Source organism: Salvelinus sp. IW2-2015, linkage group LG4q.1:29 (assembly GCF_002910315.2).
Source record: "Salvelinus sp. IW2-2015 linkage group LG4q.1:29, ASM291031v2, whole genome shotgun sequence".
In the NCBI taxonomy this organism is placed as follows: domain Eukaryota; kingdom Metazoa; phylum Chordata; class Actinopteri; order Salmoniformes; family Salmonidae; genus Salvelinus; species Salvelinus sp. IW2-2015.
In genome coordinates, this window is record NC_036842.1 from 17,961,357 (window position 1) to 17,982,674 (window position 21,318).

General features: G+C 40.1%; 1 protein-coding gene across 2 annotated transcripts in view; it reads left to right on the plus strand.

Moving 5' to 3' along the window:
* Positions 1-9,323: 9,323 nt before the first annotated feature.
* The window catches only part of LOC111961588 (G-protein-signaling modulator 1-like), a 40,024-nt gene continuing 28,029 nt past the window's right edge, over positions 9,324-21,318 (plus strand). For both annotated transcript variants that reach the window (XM_023983981.1, XM_023983982.1), the window contains exon 1: positions 9,324-9,505. In XM_023983981.1, the coding sequence (XP_023839749.1) occupies positions 9,447-9,505 (59 nt within the window). In that variant the 5' untranslated portion in view covers positions 9,324-9,446. The remainder of the gene's footprint in view (positions 9,506-21,318) is intronic.

The window sequence follows — 21,318 nt, forward strand, 5'->3', positions numbered from 1 at the left end:
GGTATCATTTGATTAAATGAATTTGATTCAGCATTTGTTATATAATTTCCTAAAAGGAGGGCACCAGCTTTTCCTACCACACAGGCCTAAGTCAGCAAACCATAATGAATGTTATTATGCATACATACACACAATTTCAGCCCACTAAGTCTCAAGGACTTATTGTGTGCCACAGCAGCATTTCAGACAATGGCCTCTATATCCTTCCCCCATCATTTCAAAGCACTGTCACTAAGTAACACTCATAAGAGCACTCGGATAAACACAAGGAAGTAACAGCTAAATAACTGGAATGGGGCCTGTCACCAAATGTATGTAACTGGTTTACTATGGACCGAATACCTGTTTCTCTGGGGAAGAAAAAATMAAGAGCACATACTACAGTATATCCCAGATCTGTCAACAAGACAACCGCATGTATGAAAGAGCTAACCACAGACATTCACAGAGGATCCAATATCAGATGCTTTGTGCAGTGTAGCTGTTAGCTAGCCCATGAGTCCTCTAAAATACAACCCTCCTGAAGRCTCCTGCTCGAGCGTTTACGTCCGTCATTCAGAATGGAAATGAGGCAGACAAGGCTCTAGGTTGAAAGAACCAGAGGATTTTAATGCTCACCTCAACCATGTTACTTTTGCCTAGCAGGCCTGGAATGAGTTTTAGATTACTTAAATCTTGAAAAACAACAACAATTTGGACAGTTTAGGAGGTAGGGGAAATGTGGTCATAATTCATGCTCAATGGGAAATCCTTCAGATTCCCATCTTTCAATGAGAAACTAGCTAATTTTAATTACATCAGATAATTGTGTTGTAACTGTTYCCAAATAATGACATGTATTGCTAAGATTCTGAGGGTATGGTGCCTCCCCTAGTGGGTCTCAAACCRAGGCCACCRTCACCAATAACAAATGCCCTAACCACTGTCCCAATAAGGGATATCCCTGAAGGCATTTGCTAATTAGGTAGTTAGGCCCTGTCCAGAAGCAAACCCTAACCCRTTCTCCCTAGGCACTTGTGTAGATCTCAAACAACTGTATATGTATAAGCATAGGGTGAATGCACTTTGAAGTAAATCTCTGCTCTGTTAAAAAGTACACTCAAGAAAAACTATTTCAGTTCCGCGGCCCTGTGGAAATCTAATTAGAATAATAAAAAAATCCCCATATAAAGCTGCCAGGTTAAACTAGAAATATCAGTTTTTTGCATTGGATGCGTCGCACTTCCGTATCTGCGGTGAAAGATATAAAGAGGTGTTTTTCAGACCATGGGACATCCCAAAAATTGGTCTTCTCACAAAATCGTCTGTAGCGTAATTTGTAGGACATGCTAACCTCTCACCATTAGAATAACAGGGSAGGTTAGCATTTTTGGGAGGCATGATATTTGTAACTTTCTCACTCAATTATTCACGATTCATTTAGGATTATCCGTAATCATGGTAGCATCCACATTAATGTAGAAGTTTTTATAAACATATTCTATTCTTATTTACAATAAAAGTGGCACAATACATTATTTACAGTACCATTCATTTCTATTTGGCACAAAACAAAACTAACAGCAAATGCATCCAACAAATCTTTAGAGTCACACMCTTGATGTAGTCATTGCGTTCTATGAATATGGGACCAAATACTTGATCTTCTACTACTTTGATTTGATTTATTAGAATCCCCATTAGCCAACCCCAATTGCGACAGRTAGTCTTACTGGAGTCCGACACATAACGGAAAAGAATACAGACAAAAGACTTCACAATTGACATACATTTAAAAACATGAACATGTAGTGTGTGTGTGTGCACATCTATCAGTTACACACACATGTCAATACATACCACACAACAAGTGCAGACTTTAATACACATACAAGTGAATTTGTCCCAAAACCTTTGGTGCCCTAAAGTAGTAGGACTGTGTACAAAAAGTATTGTAACTTCTAAACAGTTCACCCAATATGGATGAAAATACCATCAACTTAAAGCTGACAGTCTGCACTTTTACCTCGTAGTCATTGTTTGATTTCAATTCCAAACTTTTTGAGTTTAGAGCCAAAATAAAAAATGCTTCACTGTCCCAATAATTACGGCTGGTACGGTATATACAGTGTAAATATACACTGAGTGTACACTCACTGTACAAAACTGGAGTATTTAAGGTATATAGTGTAAATGTWGGCAGGGATTAGGAGAAATAATAATAATAATAGTAGTAAACAGTATGGCAGCGGGCGTGGCCAGTGGCACAGTTTAATAGGCCTTTCTCTTGGTCGCAAAGAAAAATGTTGCTGATTTAAAGCGAAATTCTACACATTTTGTCATGGGGTAAAAACATTTTTTTTTACAGTTTTAATGCTAGTTTCTGCAATTATACAGATTTCGTCATGGGACTATGAGAAAAATTGCAGTTTACAAAACACATTTCAGGCAATTCCACACATTTTGCCATGGGGCCGAGAGAAAATGGTCAGTTTTAAAGCAAATTTCCTTCTATTATAGACATTTTGCCATAGCTTATGCATTGTTCTTAAACGTGACTCAAACATGACTCAAACATTACAGTAAAATCAATAGGGGGCCCATGCCATGACATTTGGGGAATTTTAGATCGTCCCTGACTGTCTAGTCTTTATTTGAGGGATTGTTTGTTCTCAAAGATGATCTTATTTAAAAATATGTTGCTCTATTATCTTTGTCGTTTAAGTTTAAACTAAAAATGTTGTCTCTGCCCTATGGTAAAATGTYTAGAATTGCAGGAAACAAACCTTAAAATGTAACATTTTCTCTCCGCCGTTAAGAGGGGGGCCACTAAAATGTTTTGTCGCAAGGTGGCGGGCCCTCAACCAAATCTAGCTTTTTTTGTGCAGTGGKTGTCAAGATTCGACCATGAAGGCCTGATTCATGCAGTCTCCTCTGAACAGTTGATGTTGAGATGTGTTTGTTACTTGAACTCTGTGAAGCATTTATTTGGGCTGCAATCTGAGGTGCAGTTAATTGCCGATTTCTGAGGCTGGTAACTCTAATGAACTTATCCTCTGGGTCTTCCTTTCCTGTGGCGGTCCTCATGAGAGCCAGTTTCATCAGAGCGCTTGATGGATGTACAATTTTCCCATCTTGAAATTTTCCGCATTGACTGACCMTCATGTCCAAAAGTAATGGACTGTCGTTTCTCTTTGCTTATTTGAGCTGTTCTTGTCATAATATGGACTTGGTATTTTACCAAATAYAGCTATCTTCTGTATACCCCCCCACACCTTCTTACAACACAACTGATTGGCTCAATCGCATTAAGAAGAAATAAATTCCACAAATMAACTTTTAACAAGGCACACCTGTTAATTGAAGTGCATTCCAAGTGACTACCTCATGAAGCTGGTTGAGAGAATGCCAAGAGTGTGCAAAGCTGTCATCAAGGCAAAGGGTGSCTACTTTGTAMAATCTCAAATATAAAATATATTTATTTTTTAACACTTTTGGTTACTACATGATTTCATGTGTTATTTCATAGTTTTGATCTCTTCACTATTATTCTACAATGTAAAAAATAGTAAAAAACCTGGAATGAGTAGGTGTGTCCAAACTTTTGACTGGTACTGTATAATAGAGGGTTAACCATGTTAGGATATATTGATAGCTGTAGTTAGTATTTATTGGGCCATTGTATAACMATTGATTGAAATACATTTCATGAGATAACAAGTTGTATGTTTTAATGGAGGTAGTTGATTTTGTGTCATGTATTTAATGTTTTTAGTCTTAATGCATTTTGCAAATGAAATGTCTAATTTTGGCCAACGTGTTTCAGTTTGGGGCTGTGTGTTAATTTTTTTGAAAAAGTTAAATCTGTTCGSACAAATGTGCTCAAGCAAACGAGGAAAAACTGTTGTCCAAAATCTCCATCTCAACCATGAGTCAAAGATAAGAATAGGACTAAATCAAATCAAACTTCATTTAACGTGCATTTAAAGTTTGATTTGAATTAGTCATATTCTTTGGTTTAGTTGAAGATGTGAATCCAACATATTAATGATTAACTTGAAGATTAAATTCGAATCAACCAAAGCTTGAAACCCTAGGCCTATATGTATTGTATATTTTTASTTMAACCCTGMGRTGAATTGAAACAATKGCTGTTGATGACTTTGCAAATGCTATATAGACCTAAATAGCTTAATTGAGGATATTTGAGTGATAAAGTATGGTTACATTTCATTTGCTCTGTTAAACCTACACTTTGGAATGTCTTCAATAGCAACTATGAATATGTTTGCTTATTAAGAGGTCTCTCAACAATCATTCTCAGGACAGCACATTAGTAGTAGTCAGTAACAAATATAAAAGCAGGACTTGGTTAAAACCCTGAATGGGAGACCAAATGAATAACTATAGATCAACTGCTCACTAGGAGGTGCTGCCCAGCCGATATTTTTGTTTTTGACAGTGGATATAACGTTGATGATCTGACGTTGTTCAAAAGGTACAAATTCAACATTTTATACAAGGTTTGTCTTTGTTGAAAATTGGTTACAATGACATAATCCTTTGGTTGAAGTATCACCCTCAAAACAGTTTACTTTTTTCAAATTGAAAGTATTTTCCACATAGTTTCCACTTGTTGTTGATGAAGATACATACCCCTCCCCCTCTTTCCATAAAATGTGTCTAGAACTCTAAGATTTTACATTCTGAGAACATGTATGTTTGATGTGACATTGATAGTAAAATGTTCTAATTGTACACAGGAATATTCTTGCAACGTCCTATGAAACGTCAAGAATTCACCAATAAATTGGTCCACATGCAAAATGAAAGGCATGGAAACCGTAAATGACTTGGTAATAGGAAATACATTTATTTCCATGATAGAAATAAAAAGCAATTTTGGACGGACTATTTTCAAATACATGCAACTTAAGTTTAATATCACAAAATGTTGATTTGAAATCTTTTGGACATCAGAACAATCTCGAGGCAATCCTATTTAAGTCAGAAAAGGAGATTCATACGACAGGTAAYAGATAATGAAAAGCTTGCAGAGAGCCTATCCAACTGACAATCTGTTAGAAAAAAATATAAACTATTTGAACCAAGACTTAAAAATAACTGATATTGGCACAAGATGGAGGGAATGTTGGAACATAAGTAACTAACAAAATTTCAGTTAACGAAAATGTAGGCTTAATCAATGGAGAGAAACAAAATGGTGGAGTTTGAGGCCATGTGGCGGAGAGTGATGCTGGCGCTGGAGATGGGTGTGTGAGCAGGTGGGTCTGGGTAGGTGTGATGTCGTTGATGTTTGTGTGCATTTGTATGCTGCTGTATGTGTGTGTATGTTTTGTATTGTTAGATAAAAATAAATAAAAAATAAACGTGTCTAGAACATTCATATCTTATACTCTGAGAATATTGCAACCATGTTCTGTGTATGTTTGTTGTGGCGTTGATGGAATATTCTACTAACCCACAGAAATGGACACAGTAATGTTCTTGCAACGTCTCATGAAACTTGTCTAGAACATTAATATCTTATATTGTGAGAACATGGCAAACCATGTTCTGTGTATGTTTGGTATGATATTGATTGAAATTCTCATGAAGAAAAACACATACACAAATTTAAGTCTGTTCTCAAACACATGCAAACATGCACATGCTCCTTAGTTAATCAGTTTTCAGTTTATTCAGTTTTCCATATGCAAAGTTCTGACAGGTTTGATAGTATTTACTCAGAGAGACCAGGTAGCAGTAAAGTGTGGCAAGAGACAAGGCTGGGCAGGGGTTCTGTAGAGCAGTGGTTCCCAAACTTTTTATAGTCCCGTACCCCTTCAAACACTCAACTTCCAGCTGCGTACCCCCTCTAGCACCAGAGTCAGCGCACTCTCAAATGTTGTTTTTTGCCATCATTGTAAGCCTGCCACACACACACACACACACACACTATACGATACATTTATTAAACATAAGAATGAGTGTGAGCTTGTCACAACCCGGCTTGTGGGAAGTGACAGAGTTTTAAATAATTTTCCACACACAGTCTGTGCCTGTATTTAGTTTTCATGCTAGTGAGGGCCGAGAATCCACTCTCACATAGGTATGTGGTTGCAAAGGGCATCAGTGTCTTAACAGCACGATTTGTCAAGGCAAGAATACTGTGAGCGCAGCCCAATCCAGAAATCTGGCGGTGGCTTCTGATTAAATTCAGTTTTCACAGAACTGCTTGTTGCAATTTCGATGAGGCTCTCTTGTTCAGATATTGGTGAGTTGACTGGAGGCAGGGCATGAAAGGGATAACGAATCCAGTTGTTTGTGTCGTCCGTTTCGGGGAAAGTACCAATTTCAAGTAATTGCGCACCCAGCTCACTCAGGTTCTTTGCTTTATCACATTTGACATTGTTCCGTAAGCTGGAGATCTTTTGGGGCGGCAGGTAACCTAGTGGTTAGAGCGTTCTGCCGACAGGTTGCTGGATRGAATCCCCGAGCTGACAAGGTAAAAATCTGTTGTTCTGCCCCTGAACAACCCACTGTTCCCTGGTAGGCTGTCATTGTAAATAAGAATTTGTTCTTAACTGACTTGCCTAATGAAATAAAATATTGGCCACAAAAAAATCATACAATGATGGAAAAAAGACCTGTGTGTTGTCCTTGTTAATGCAGACAGAGAAGAGCTCCAAATTCTTAATCATACACTCAATCATGTCCCGCTCATTGAATACATTTGCGGAGAGTCCCTGTAATCGTAGATTCAGGCGTGTGAGAAACTCGTCATCATGCAAGCGGTCAGACAAGTGAACATTTTGGTCAGTAAAGAAAACTAAGCTCATCTTTCAATTAATAAAAACATGTCAATATTTTGCCCCTTGATAACCAGCACACTTCTGTATGTTGTAAAAGCGTTACATGGTCGCTGCCCATATCATTGCATAATGCAGAAAATAAATGAGGGTTCAGGGGCCTTGCTTTAACAAAGTTAACCATTTTCACTGTAGTGTCCAAAACGTATTTCAAGCTGTCAGGCATTCCCTTGGCAGCAAGAGCCTCTCTGTGGATGCTGCAGTGTACCCAAGTGGCATCGGGAGCAACTGCTTGCACGCGTGTTACCACTCCACTATATCTCGCTGTCATGGCTTTTGCGCCATCAGAACAAATACCAACACATCTTGACCACCAAAGTCCATTTGATGTCACAAAGCTGTCCAGTACTTTAAAAATATCCTCTCCTGTTGTCCTGGTTTCCAGTGGTTTGCAGAAAAGGATGAATAAACAAAATGGACATATACCAGGAGCTGTGCCAGGCCCGTCACGTCTGTTGACTCATCCAGCTGTAACGCATAGAATTCACTGGCTTGTACGCGAAGCAGTAATTGTTTCAAAACATCTCCTGCCATGTCACTGAAGTGCCGTGAAACAGTGCAGGTGTAGTACTGCTGGTAAACGCAGTACTAGAGCTGGTATGTCTCTTTTAACCATTTATCAATTTTAGAGCAAACGGAATGAGCAGCAGCTACGTTTGGCTACATACGGACCGTTAGTGGCATTCCTGTGAGAGAGTAATGGTTCATGTGATTGGATGTTAATTATTTGACTAGGCTACCTGTATTTGACATTGTGTTGTTATTTTCGCTGAACACTAGATGGTTTAATTTAATTTTTGGCAGTGAAACGAGGCTACTCAGGAGAGAAAAAAACATCACCCAAATGTATAGCCTAGTTGGAAAATATAATTGGACTGTTTGAAAATGCGAGTCACATTTTTATTTGGCGTACCCCTGACAGCATTTSGCGTACCTCAGTTTGGGAATAGCAGCTGTAGAGGATTGTCTCCTCAGGGAAGTAGCGGAGGTGTCACACATTGGAACCTAGACCTATAGCTTCATATACTAACTGTACAGCTGTTATGTTTGTAATTAGCATTCCAATATCCAATATTGTAATCACTGCTTAAATTGCTAAAGATCTTATTTATTCAATCTCTAAAATGATACATGCAATTAGGGGGCTGCCATAAAGCATACTTGTTATCACCCTGCCATAAACACAGACCGAGCCTAGCTTATTTATTGATACCATCACTGCCATGTTTCTCAAGAGTTAAACAGAAATGAACCTGGAATTATTTTATATGATGTGGGGAAACGGTTAAATGTAACACGTGAAAGATGGTGAGAAATGGAAGTTGGAGGAGCTTAGAGGTAAGTCAGTTGGGGAAAGGGACCCTGTGGGGAAAAAACAGGTCTAGCTATGTGCTTTGAAAAGAGACCAGAAAAATGTCAGAGCTCAGCATACAGTAAGACAGAAGAAAAGAACAAAGAGTGAGAAAAAGAGCCTGTCTGTGTGTGTGACCTATGTCAAATCAAATTGTATTGGTCACATACAGTACACGTGTTTAGCAGATGTTATTGCGAGTGTAACGAAATTCTTATGCTTCTAGATCCGACAGTGCATCAATATCTAACACGTAATATCTAACAATTCCACAACAAAACCTAATACACACAATCTAGTAAAGGAATAAGAATATTTAAGTATAAAATATTTGGATGAGCAGTGACAGATCGGCTAAGATGCAATAGATAGTGAATGATACAGTATACATTATATACTGTACATATGAGATGAGTAATGCGAGATATGTAAACATTCTTAAAGTGGCATTATTAAAGTGACTAGTGTTCCATTTATTAAAGTGGCCAGATATCAAGTCTGTAGGTATGCAGCCGCCTCTCTGTGCTAGTGGTGGCTGTATAACAATCTGATGGCCTTGAGATAGCTGTTTTTCAGTCTCTCTGTCCCAGCTTTGATGCACCTGTACTGACCTCGCCTTCTGGATGGGAGCGGGGTGAACAGGCAGTGSCTTGGGTGATTATTGTCCTTGATCTTTTTTGCCTTCCTGTGACATAGTGTGTTGTAGGTGTCCTGGAGGGCAGGTAGTTTGCCACTGGTGATGCGTTGTGCAGACCGCACCACCCTCTGGAGAGCCTTGCGGTTGTGTGTGGTGCAGTTGCCGTAACAGGCGGTGATACAGCCCGGCAGGATGTTTTGTTTTGAATACGGCAAGATACAGTTGTAATTTACCCTTTAGTCAGCAGCCCTGTTGGTTCTCTCACACACACACACACACACACACACACACACACACACACACACAACACACACATCACACACACACACAACACACACACACACACACACACACACACACAACACACAACACACACACACACACAACTCTGTGATGTCAGCAGCGGGGGAGGGGCTTGCCTTATATGGCTTTATTTGCACATACCTAACTTCCTCAGCATCTGCCATTGCTGTGCTGAAGCGAGTGAGGGAGGGAGAGAGGCAAGGAGAGGCAGAGAGAGCTGCTAGGAAAGCGGTAGTAGCAGCACAGTGAAAGAGGTCTTGAGCAGCTTGAATAAATTTTGTGAAGGGCTAGGAGGACACTGCCCATGGCTCAGTCTGCTAACGGTGTGGACCAGGATCTGGCCAGCAAGAGGCTCCACACGAGGTAGGACCCGAGTGGAGGTGGGGTTAGTGTGGTGTGGGACGCCTGGATGGTTGACAGACCCTGTTCTTAGTGGGGGAGGGAGTGGAAGTGGCGGAGAGATGAGGGAGCGACAGGGCTGAGAGACACAAGGGCTGCGGCTCTCTGCCTGGCTGCTGAGGAGGGCAAGACAGGGGAGCTAGCATAGCCACAGCTCCCTGGAAGTAGGATCCAGCCACAAGCCTCATTCCTGGCCTTGGTCCTGGATAGCTTAGCGCTTCCTCTCCCAGACTTTGATCTTGATGCTGCTCTGTGGGATCTTAAGTGAATGAGCAGACTGGAAGGGGCCATGAAGAAGTGGGATTCTGAGTGGAGCGTCTCAGCTGAGATTAGGCTCTATATTTGACACACACACACAACACACACACACACACACACCACACACACACACACACACACACCCACACACACACACACACACACACCAAACAGCACACACAAAACAACCACAACACACAACACACACACACACACACACACACACACACACACACACACACAAGCAGAGCACACAGCCTGCTCAGTTAAGTCTGTATCTGTGGTAGGTGGATTTGTATATGCAACAGTCTGTCTAGGGGTGTATGAATCTTCCCGCACAGCCATGCCTTTCTCTGTCTGTTCCCTTCCTGTGCTCTCTACTACTGACTGCACTATATCAATTGGTTTCACACTGCTTTAAGGTTAAACATTATGGACAGGTTAATTATAGACTGTATAGAAAGTATGACAGTGAAAATAATGGTGTGTCAGTTTTATTCTAGATTTGAATGTCCCTAAGGGATACACGAAGTGTGTGTGGATTGTCTGAATCAGCAGTAAGACCATGTTGGATTCATTAGCTTTAAAAAAAAAAAATGTCTGCTGGAAATGTTAATGCCTGTTGTGAATGAACATTCACAGGGCCTGCGAGGTCATCACGCTACCCTCTCTCTCAGACACACATACAGAGGTTAACCCTGTGTTTTTCAGTCACTTTATTTGGATAGTCTGGATTTTCCATCTTCAGATGCTCTACAGATGGTCATGCAGTACTATCTGTTGATAAGCAACTGCTTACTAAGATTAGGTTTAGAATACGGGTTAGGGTTTAGATGAGGGTTAGGGCTAGTAGATAGTTTGTAGAGCGTCTATAGATGGACTATCCAAATATGTTTCACACACCACAACAGAAAAATGGGCATGTAAATATGCACTGCACAACGTGTGTTTATGTATATAGGTTCGTTCCATTTGAATTCAATCAGTTTTTAACAGCAACTCTTTTTGATTTGAACCAAACTTTCTATACATATTTGGCCAACCATCCAGGAGACAGAAGTGCTCAAAGTTCACCCATTTGGCATTCACCACCCTACCATGAGACATCTTTCTTCATCACTGGAAAAAATAAACCATTGTTTGATATCATTTAAAAGCCATTGTATAATTTCTTTAAAAAAAAAGTTTTATAAAAAGTGTTACCTTTGCCGTAAATGATCTAAAAACATGTAAACTCATTTTTTTTCATTTTTGCATATGTTGTGGTTTAGACCCTATTTTACATAATCTGAGCTGTTTGTGTTGTGCCCATCTTTGGTTGAGACACAACATGCTCTTGAATACAGGGTGGGTGTCATGTTTTAGCTGATAAATATACAAAAATGGGAATAAAATAGACATTTCAACTTAAATGGTAGCACAAAGATGGTTGGAGGTCCACACATCAGATAATATTGACTTGAAATAGAATATCAGTTGTTTTAAATTATACTGTCAATCTTCCATATGACTCCTATTGAAATATAGATAAATGGGAATTTATATTCTAAGTTGACATTTGATGGTGGGTGGACCGGCGGCCATCGTTGTGGGAATAATTGGAAGTTAAAATGTAAATATGTACCAGCTAAATTGCAGTGGTCTGAAGAGATATGTTAATTCTATGAATTCTATTTCTATGTTTGAAATGACACCCACCCTGCATTCAAGAGTCTGCTGTGTCTAAACCGATGGCAGACACAACACAAAAACCTCAGATGTGTAACGGCTTTCGTCGGTGGAAGGAGAGGACCAAAGCGCAGCGTGGTTAGTGTTCATCTTGATTTAATAATAATCAAAAACCTGAACACTTCAAATACAAAAGAACAAAAGTGAAAACCGAAACAGTTCTATCTGGTGCAGACACACAAAGACTGAAGACAACCACCCACAAAACACAATAGAACACAGGCTACCTAAATATGGTTCCCAATCAGAGACAATGACTAACACCTGCCTCTGATTGAGAACCATATCAGGCCACACGAGAAACCCCACATAGAAACAGAAAACATAGATAATACCCACCCAACTCTAAACCACACTAAAACAAAGATAATACAAAAGAACTATGGTCAGAACGTGACAAGATGATGTAAAATAGGGTCTAAGCTTCAATGTAAGCCAAAATGAAATAAATCAGAGTTTAGGTGATGGATGTTAAAAGGTAAAAAAAGGACATTGTTATTTAATAACTTATTTTTCAAGAAATTATTAAATAATTTGACTATCCTGTTTATAAACGTTCAAATAATAAACTCAACTGTTTATCTTTTCCAGTGATGAAGACATGGATGTCTCATGTTAGGGTGTGCGAAATAAGCTTTGAGCACACCTACTGTATCTCCTAAACATTTTGGCATTCAGGTTCATAAAGTTACTTGCTGACCACTTCTTCAATGGGCTGATACAGTAAGTTTGGAAAGTTTGGTTCAAATCAAAAGGGTTGTGGTCAAAAAATTATTGAAACCAAATGGATCAACCCTATATGGTACTCTGTGTGTGTGCGTGTGTGCGTCTGTGCATCCATGTGTGTGTTTGTGTCGTGAGTAAAGGGAAAAAACACAGATTAGTCAACAGCAAGGCATTGTCTGGGGCAATTTTTTCATCACAAGCTAAATAAAGTCTCTCTTTCATCTGTCTGTGTTTGATACACAACGAATCCATTCATGGCTTTGTGGGCAGTGCAGACACAACAATGCTGGAGTATGGAGAGGTTCAGCTCTGAAGAGGTGCTTCAGACCCTCTGTTTCCTAACACAGTAGATGACTATCCATTAGTCCCAGAGCTAATGTCGGTGTTCCTGTACAGAGCTGGAACAGTGTCTGGCACTCCATCTGTCCGTGACCAAGAGGTTTTCCTCTGTCAAAATATTCAATGACAAGTTCTTCCATTATCTACTGCATTCAATTGATGTAGCTAGACTATGAGAGCAATAGAGAAAAGGATTCAAGAAACCTCTATATGGCACTGTAACATGAAGGCCTCATCATGACCTGAAGTTGCGCACCCTGTTTGTTGTTGTTGTGTGTCCATGCTTCTTGGAGAGATAAACACAGCTACCCTAAACATTCAGGAATAACCTGCTCACATGCATACTGAGATCTTTTGAGGCCCTTAAAATGGCATAAACCAAACCTTTCTCCTCAAGCAAAGTGCGCCATCGCTGTTAAATCAATCTATTTTAAGAGGCATTGAATGTTATATTAATATAATTTTTTTGGGTTACATTCCTTCAGACTTTCTCCCAATTCCACAGACAGTAAAATCTGTTGACACCATCTATTATAGAGTGAGAGTCTAGGAGAAGGAGAAAGATAGAGAAGGAAAAACAGAGAGGAAAGAAGGAGGGGAAGACAGGGATCAGCCAAAACTGAAAGGGACACTTACTGAGGAGAAAAAACATTCCTGGAGAGTTTCTCTTTGGTTTCCCCTGACAACCAGCCTTGCCTCGCTGTAATTATGGTCGGATTAGTACTCTGAGCACAGCGCTCCTGAGCCAAACAAGGACGCAGCCAAGAGAACAGTATCATAGCACCCAGAATCATAGTACCCAGAATCATATACACATTCAGCCAAGCATCACATGACACATACTCTGGCCTTGCCAAATGTAACAGGACAGATCTGAACTGTGTCACCTTGACACTCATGCCCACACTCAAATATATTTGATTACCGTGGGTGGTTATAGAGCTATTTCAACTGAAACTGAAGGCAAACAACTGTCTTCAGGTCTCAGAGCCCCGATCAATATAGTAGTAACCTTTATCAGAACCAGAGGAAACTCACCATAGTCCAATATTTGCTGGGCTTGTCATTATGGTGGATGGGAGAAACTGGAGAATTGGAAAGCTTGGTCAGAAAGCCACAGGTCTGTGGTACAGATCTATATGTTTATTGAATACAACGAGTGCATTACTATTACATTGACATTGATATCAGTTTGTGCCAAATATCAAGGCAGAGAATGTTATAGTCTGATTTTTTATTAGTGCTGCATTTCCTGGTATAAATTACATATTAGCTTTGAAATCAGAGATCTTGGTGGATGGGTTTTCCACCACAAGTCATCAAATGTTTTACCATTTGGGACTGATCTCTCACATTTTCACCCTAAACTGAGTACAAACTAATTTGCAGGGTTAGGGAGTAACTGATTACATAGTATATTGTAATCGGATTACAGATACTTTCGAAAAACTAGATGATTATTTCTTGGATTACTTTTAAATTCAGAAAGGATGTTTCAACAAAATACATTTACAAATTCTGTTGTTTTCTCAATAACATTCAATTCAGCATTGCAGTTAAGTTTGTTCCACCTAAGCGAGTCTGACCACAAGTCAGAGACCACTGATGACACACCAAATGCATTTGATGGATCACTTGTCTTCTTATGCCTCTAAGGGGAAAGTAATCAAAAAGTAACTGAAAGTAATCAGATTACTATAATGAATTTGTGCAATACAAAAGTTGTGTTACTGATTCAGGGCCGGCGTTATGAGCGGGCTTTAGGGGGCCTGGTCCACCCTACCATACCTCCTTGCCTGTCCAAATAAAATATTTCAATATTGATAATTTGACTGAGATGCGCTCCCTGACAAAGACGCATCAATCTCAGGTAAAGCTTCCCGAGCGAGCAAAACAGCGCCCCTATGTATCAGTATGTGTAGCCCATGTACAGTATCTGATGCTGTCTGGACAAAAAGATTAAGGCATGTCATACTCTTTTTGGCCAGACGGCATCAGATATATGTGCTATATATAGTAAGACAGAGGGGCGCCAAAGAATATTCAACAAAATAGCTATAAGCCTAACACAAGTGACCACAAGGCAATGACAAAAACGTCTTTCACGTGCAAAGGTCTTTCAGCAATAACTTTTCTTTAAATGTTTTTATTTATTTCACCTTTATTTAACCAGGTAGGCTAGTTGAGAACAACTTCTCATTTACAACTGTGACCTGACCAAGATAAAGCAAAGCAGTGCGACACAAACAAACAACAGTTACACATGGAATAAACAAACATACAGTCAATAACACAATAGAAAAAGTCTTATATACAGTGTGTGCAAATGAGGTAAGATAAGGAAGGCAATAAATAGGCCATAGTGGCAAAATAATTACAAGATGAATGAAAATGAATGTGCAAGTAGAGATACTCGGGTGCAAAGAAGCAAAAAAATGTATAATAAAAATAACAGTATGGGGATGAGGTAGTTGGATGGGCTATTTACAGCTGAGCTATGTACAGGTGCAGTGATCTGTGAGCTGCTCTGACAGCTGATGCTTAAAGTTACTGAGGGAGATATGAGTCTCCAGCTTCAGTGATTTTTGCAATTCATTCCAGTCATTGGCAGCAGAGAACTGGAAGGAAAGGCGGCCAAAGGAGCAATTGGCTTTGGGGGTGACCAGTGAAATATACCTGCTGGAGCGCGTGCTACGGGTGGGTGCTGCTATAGTGACCAGTGAGCTGAGATAAGGTGGGGCTTTACCTAGCAAAGACTTATAGAGGACCTGGAGCCATTGGGTTTGAGACCACAATACATCCAAAATGCAGCAAGTGCATTTATACCATATGCATAATCAGACAACTGTGCATTGGTAATAATGTTTCGGATGAAATGGCTATCACAACGTCAGAAATTAAATTAATAATATCCAAAGTGCAGCCACAACGAGAAGTGAAATGCATTTAGCCTATGCCTGTTAACTGTGCACACACACACACTTGTAAAACAAACTGCTATCATCACAATCTTAGTGATTACATTTCTGTTGCAAACAAAAATTACTTGTAGGCCGATGATATACATGCGTCCTGCTGTGCATTGGTTATAATGTTACGGATTAAATGTCTATCACAACATCAGAAATACAGGAATAATATCCACATTGCAGCCACAACGAGAAGTGCATTTACCCTATGCTTGTCAACTGTGCACACATGGTGTAAAATGAGCTGGCTATCACAATCTTAGCGATTATATTTCTATTGCAAAAATACTTGTAGGCCAACAATAAGCATGCGTCTTCTTGTTCCATCCAGATCAGCGTATTGAATCATGTTCCCACCACCGGATAGGCACGCTCTGTCAATAAATAAAGGCCTATCAGATACTCAACAAGTGTTGTTTTATAGAAGGACGATGCGTCTGTTGCGGTTCAGTGCAAATTAGTCTATAATCTTATGGACCTCCAGGGCCTTGGTTCTTTCTGCGTGTATGGACAGGCAGGCAAGGTTGCTGAGTTGAGGGTTTGCCCAGTGTTTCGGTCTGTATATCATGATACGTATACTTAGCATTTCTAGTTTTATCTCAGATTTTCTGTGCAACTGTTTTGTCGAATTTGCCTATGACCTGTAAAAGTTCAAGGACGTTTCCCTGGTTGACAGCCATGTCGTTTTCTATGTCTCCTRTGTGAAAGTCCCTGGTATGCAGTCTAATGCAATGACTCCACAACTGCTCTCATATACTCTGTTTTCTCTGACTATTTTCAAATGTCCATCACTTAGAGCACTGCATATTGTTGAGCCAGACTCTTTCTGAACAGTACACTCATTCCATGCTGTCATTGTATATTTATGCTCCACACTAGCATTGTGTGTCTTGAACGAACTTGTCGCCTTCTTCCAGTTCTGCTAGCCATCGTGGGTAAATGCCGCCTTCTCTCCACCATGGTTTCCTGGACGTTGAAAGTGGCGGCATGCAAAGCAGAAAGCACGGTCCTTTGAAATAAAATKATCCAGCCACTTGTAATCCTCTTACCATCTACGATTGAAGTAGCGATCCTGCTGTCCAACTTTTGTGGCTGGATAATGCCGAAGAAGAAGGCGCCTTGGTTCTTCAACAGGTGACTGGCTTAAATCAGAGGGAGCGGTGGCTGTGCTAACAGTGCAGCTAACGGTGGCTGTGGAGCAGCTAGCAGCGACGAACTGCTCTGGTGCTCCCTCACGTCGTGTCTCACGAGTTTCTCTCTCCGACTCATCTTTCTTAGCTCCRTCTTCTTCGGCCCCCTCGGAGACAGGGTCTGGATTTTCAATTTCTACCCGCACTCTTCTCTTGATCAGAAAACGGTCCATTGCAACGGGGTGAGATGGGCGACTAGCTAGCTAGAAGTTAGCTCACATAACGTAGCCTAACATGCGTGAGCACACGCACACTTGTGACGGGGCTATAGCCCCCTCTAGCCCCGGTGTAGCGCTGTGCATGTGCACATGTCACCAGTAGTAAATGTATCGTTAATCCCCGTCACTTGGTTCTATTCATTCATGTTAATGCATGTATTAAATCAGTCATTTACCATTCTCATTGTCTGAGTGGAAACGTTGTTTGCAAAGTTGGCAACCTATTACACTTTTTTACTTCATAACCATCATTTAAGAGTTGTCCATTTTTTCATTGTCTTCTGTCTAGAGGGCTCCATGTGAGCAATAAGCATGTGTCTGGTTTCTCTGTCCTGTTAAATGTTGAGGGAGCTCGCATGTATAGTAGCTTACCTGGCCTGCTGGGTGCAAATGTAGCAAAGTGCCCATTTGGGGATGTCTGATTGTCTTAATTCACCACGTCCAACAATGAGCTGAGCTTCTCAGACATGTTTTCTTCATCTCACACAGTAAGTCAACGAAGTCTGTTTTTTAAACATCCATTACAAATGATAATAGTTCCTCACTGTATTTGAAAAATATTTCCTCGGTGTGAAACAAAATATCATGATCTGATGATCCCATATACTGTATCCAGTGGAAATGTCATAAAATCAGAGAGGTGCAGGGGGCCTTGCTCAGGGGTAGAATGACAGATTTTTACCTTGTCGGCTCGGGGATTTGATCCAGCAACCTTTCGGTTACTGGCCCAATACTCCTACCRGCCAGACTACCTGCTGCCSCTTTTATTTGTTGGCTTTATGAATTTTAGTTAGTTGACAATGGAAGTTGTATGCCTACTGCTGCATTAGCCTATAGGCTATCTTTGAGTTCCCCATGCTCATTTCTTTAGCAGCCAATGGATCAAGGATCAAATGTATCAATGTGTCCATATAGAAAAGACTGGGGCTCTCGCATTAGTTGAATTCTAACTTTTAGATTTTTATCATTTTAATTCAGATTTTATGATTAACCAAGTGACAATGATTTTGATTAACAAAAACGTTATTATTGAAATGAAACTGTCCAAACGCGCATATGAAAATCATAACTGGCACGCAGACTGGTAGAAAGGGTAGGATAAATTGTAAGCTTCCCCAAACTTGAAACTCACGCACTGCCCATATTTTGTGATTTGTTTGAAAATCAGATGAAAACATCATGACTGGTTGTGTTCATGCATGTCTTCAATATAAAACCCATTTAAAAAATGTGTGCAGGCGCACATGAAAAAAAAAAGTGCCCCCTTTCTAAATCAAARGCACTTCAATCTGATCTGTTCTGGTGCCGGCCCTGTATTGATTACAATTTGACAGGTAGCTAGTAACTGTAATGGATTACATTTAGAAAGTAACCTACCCAACCATGCTAATGTCTCCACTCAGACGGTCAAAGTTCAACCAAAACGTTTTCTTCTCTCAACAGACAGACACATTTAAGTTCACCCATTCTTCTGATAAGTTTGGCCGACCAATGACACAGCCACCTCTGATGAACTCACAAAACTCACTTCCTGTAAAACTGACCAACGAGGACGTGTAACCCGGGGGCTGCCATGATGAGTGTTGAGCTAGCATGCCGTCTCCCTCAGACCACAGGCGGGTTATTATGGAATGCTTGTCTCCAAACAGACCAAGTTGAGCAGTAATCAGAGGAGAGCATGGCTGACTTTACCACACAGACACATTCTTAGAACAGCCACAGGGAAAATACAGTATGGGAGCCGGGTCTAAAACCCCTCCAATGCCTGCCAATAATGTAAGATTTATGTCAGTGCATTTCTCTTGTTGTTTTTTTASTACCTTCGTCTGTCTGCCGGGTCAATGTTACTCACACACATCTTCAGTTAGGACTTTGTCTGTCACTTGTTCAACTCAACTGTCCCCGATGACCCTCTTGCCTCCTTTCCAAGGGAAAGGTCATGTAAAAATAACTCTGATTACGCAATCAGAACAAAGACATCTTCCATTTTTATTGGCACTGTCATGCTTGACTACTGCTGGGGTCTTGAGTTCAGGCCACACAGATGAAGCTTGTGCCTGTTTTTAATTGGAAATATATACTTTCCCAATATAACTTCCCTTCAGAGAAGAGAAAGCGCACTCTACATATGTCTTTAAAAATTCACAGCCAACATCTGGGAGCTTTATGCAAGGCAAGAAACATGATCCAAGTATCCATATCGTTTCTGGGAAAGAGGAAATCGTTTGACCTCATTTGAATTTATAACTGTACTTTTAAGACTAAAAGAAGTCTCTGTGGTCACACACACCACATTTTTATGCGACTACTTTGTGGCTCAGCGGCATGAGGGTGTTTTATGACATGCTGTGTAATTATTGTTTGTCTAGAAGGATTCCACATTCAGTGGTGTAAGCTTATTAAAGATCTCTCTCGCCCTCTCGCTCGTTGTAATTTCCTCATTGTCCTCAACTATAAAGTAATTAATGAAAACATCCAAGGTAAAAAGAAAACATCAAGAAGCATGCTACAAAAACAAATCTCCTCCCTTTTCCAGACTAAACCACAATTCCACTCCACATTTTTGCACACCGATTCCCAATATCTTCAATAAAATCACATGACAGCCTTTTCTACTGGGATATTATGGCGACTTAGTGTTACTATGCAAAGACCAACTGTCACGGAGGGAAAATGTATTATTCCRTTTAGAGTACTATCTATCTTTTGCCCAGAGTAACCATGGCTCCCTTTTTGATTCCACTCTTTGGAGGTTTATCCTGGCTTCAAATCAGGCCGCGTCCAGTAGCCAAACGTTGCAGATAGAAATGCATGAATAGAGCTGACGTGATTCCTTATTCTACATGTCAGAGAGGCATATTTGTTATACATAGCATATTTCTATCTGAATTTAACAAATCGTTACATCCTGCTGAATGTGAACCTGGCTCCTTCAGTAACCTCAGTGTGAATGAGAATTCAGATATCATATGCTTGGGTAAATATTCAACTAAACATTGCCTGTGTTAAATTAGCATATTTGTATTAGCTCCCGCTGAACACCTCACTGATGATTTGTTTCCCCCCCTCAATGAATAAGTACAGGCCACACAGCAAAGCGCAAACAACGATATAGCTACTGATTTAGGGTTTAAAACCCCCTAAGGTCGATGTCCGCGCCCCTGTGGAAATTTTATTAGCATAATAAAAAAAAATCCCTATAAAAATCTGTCAGTTTAAGCTACAGGTATGTTTGTTTGTGCATTGGTTGCGTCTCAATCCACCACATCCGCCTATGTCGCACTTCCACATCTGCGGTGAAAGGTGACAGAGCTAGAACAGTGTTCGTCTGACAATGAGACGTCCTGAAAAAAAATCGCTCCTCACAAAATCGTCTGTAGCGTCCAGAGGGTTTGGCCTACAAACTATTATGACCTCTCTATTGAAAGATGAGACCAGTGGTGGAAAAAGTACAGAATTGTCATACTTGAGTAAAAGTAAAGATAGGTTAATAGAAAATTACTCAAGTAAAATGAGTCACCCAGTAAAATACTACTTGAGTAAAAGTCTAAAAGTATTTGGTTTTAAATATACTTATGTATCAAAAGTAAAAATATTATATTCCTTATATTAATTTTATATTCCTTATATTAAGGAAACTAGACAGCACCATTTTCTTTTTTTCTTTTATTTACGGATAGCCAGGGGCACACTCCAACACTCAGACATAATTTACAAACAAGGCATGTGTTTAGTGAGTGTGCCAGATCAGAGTCAGTAGGGATGCCCAGGGATGTTCTCTTGACAAGTGTGTGAATTGGATCGTTTTCCTGTCCTGCTCAGCATTCGAAATGTAACGAATACTTTTGGGTGTCAGGGGAAATGTATGGAGTAAAAAGTACAGTAATGTAGTGGAGTAAAAGTAAAAGTTCTCAAATATAAATAGTAAAGCACAGATACCCCAACAAACTACTTAAGTAGTACTATAACGTTTTTTTTACTTAAGTACTTTACGCCACTGGATGGGACTCTCACGATGGTGTTCTCCGTTTTGCTCTATAACCCATACAAGCATCTTGGGACTCGTCTGAAGTCGGTACAGCCGATCTGCCAACTTCTGTCTGTTGCATCCGAACAGTTTGGGATACACAATAATATGGGCTACACACCCCTCTGTGCAAAGGTGAGACTCACGAGCACGTACATGTTGATTGTTTTGCTCTAGGATGCCCACAGGCCTCACACGACTCATCTGAAGGTCGCCTGGTACCAGTTAAAAAAATGAACGGAAGTAATACAGTGCATGGGGAAAGTATTCAGACGCCTTGACCTTTTCCACATTTTGTTGTGTTACAGCCTTATTCTAAAAT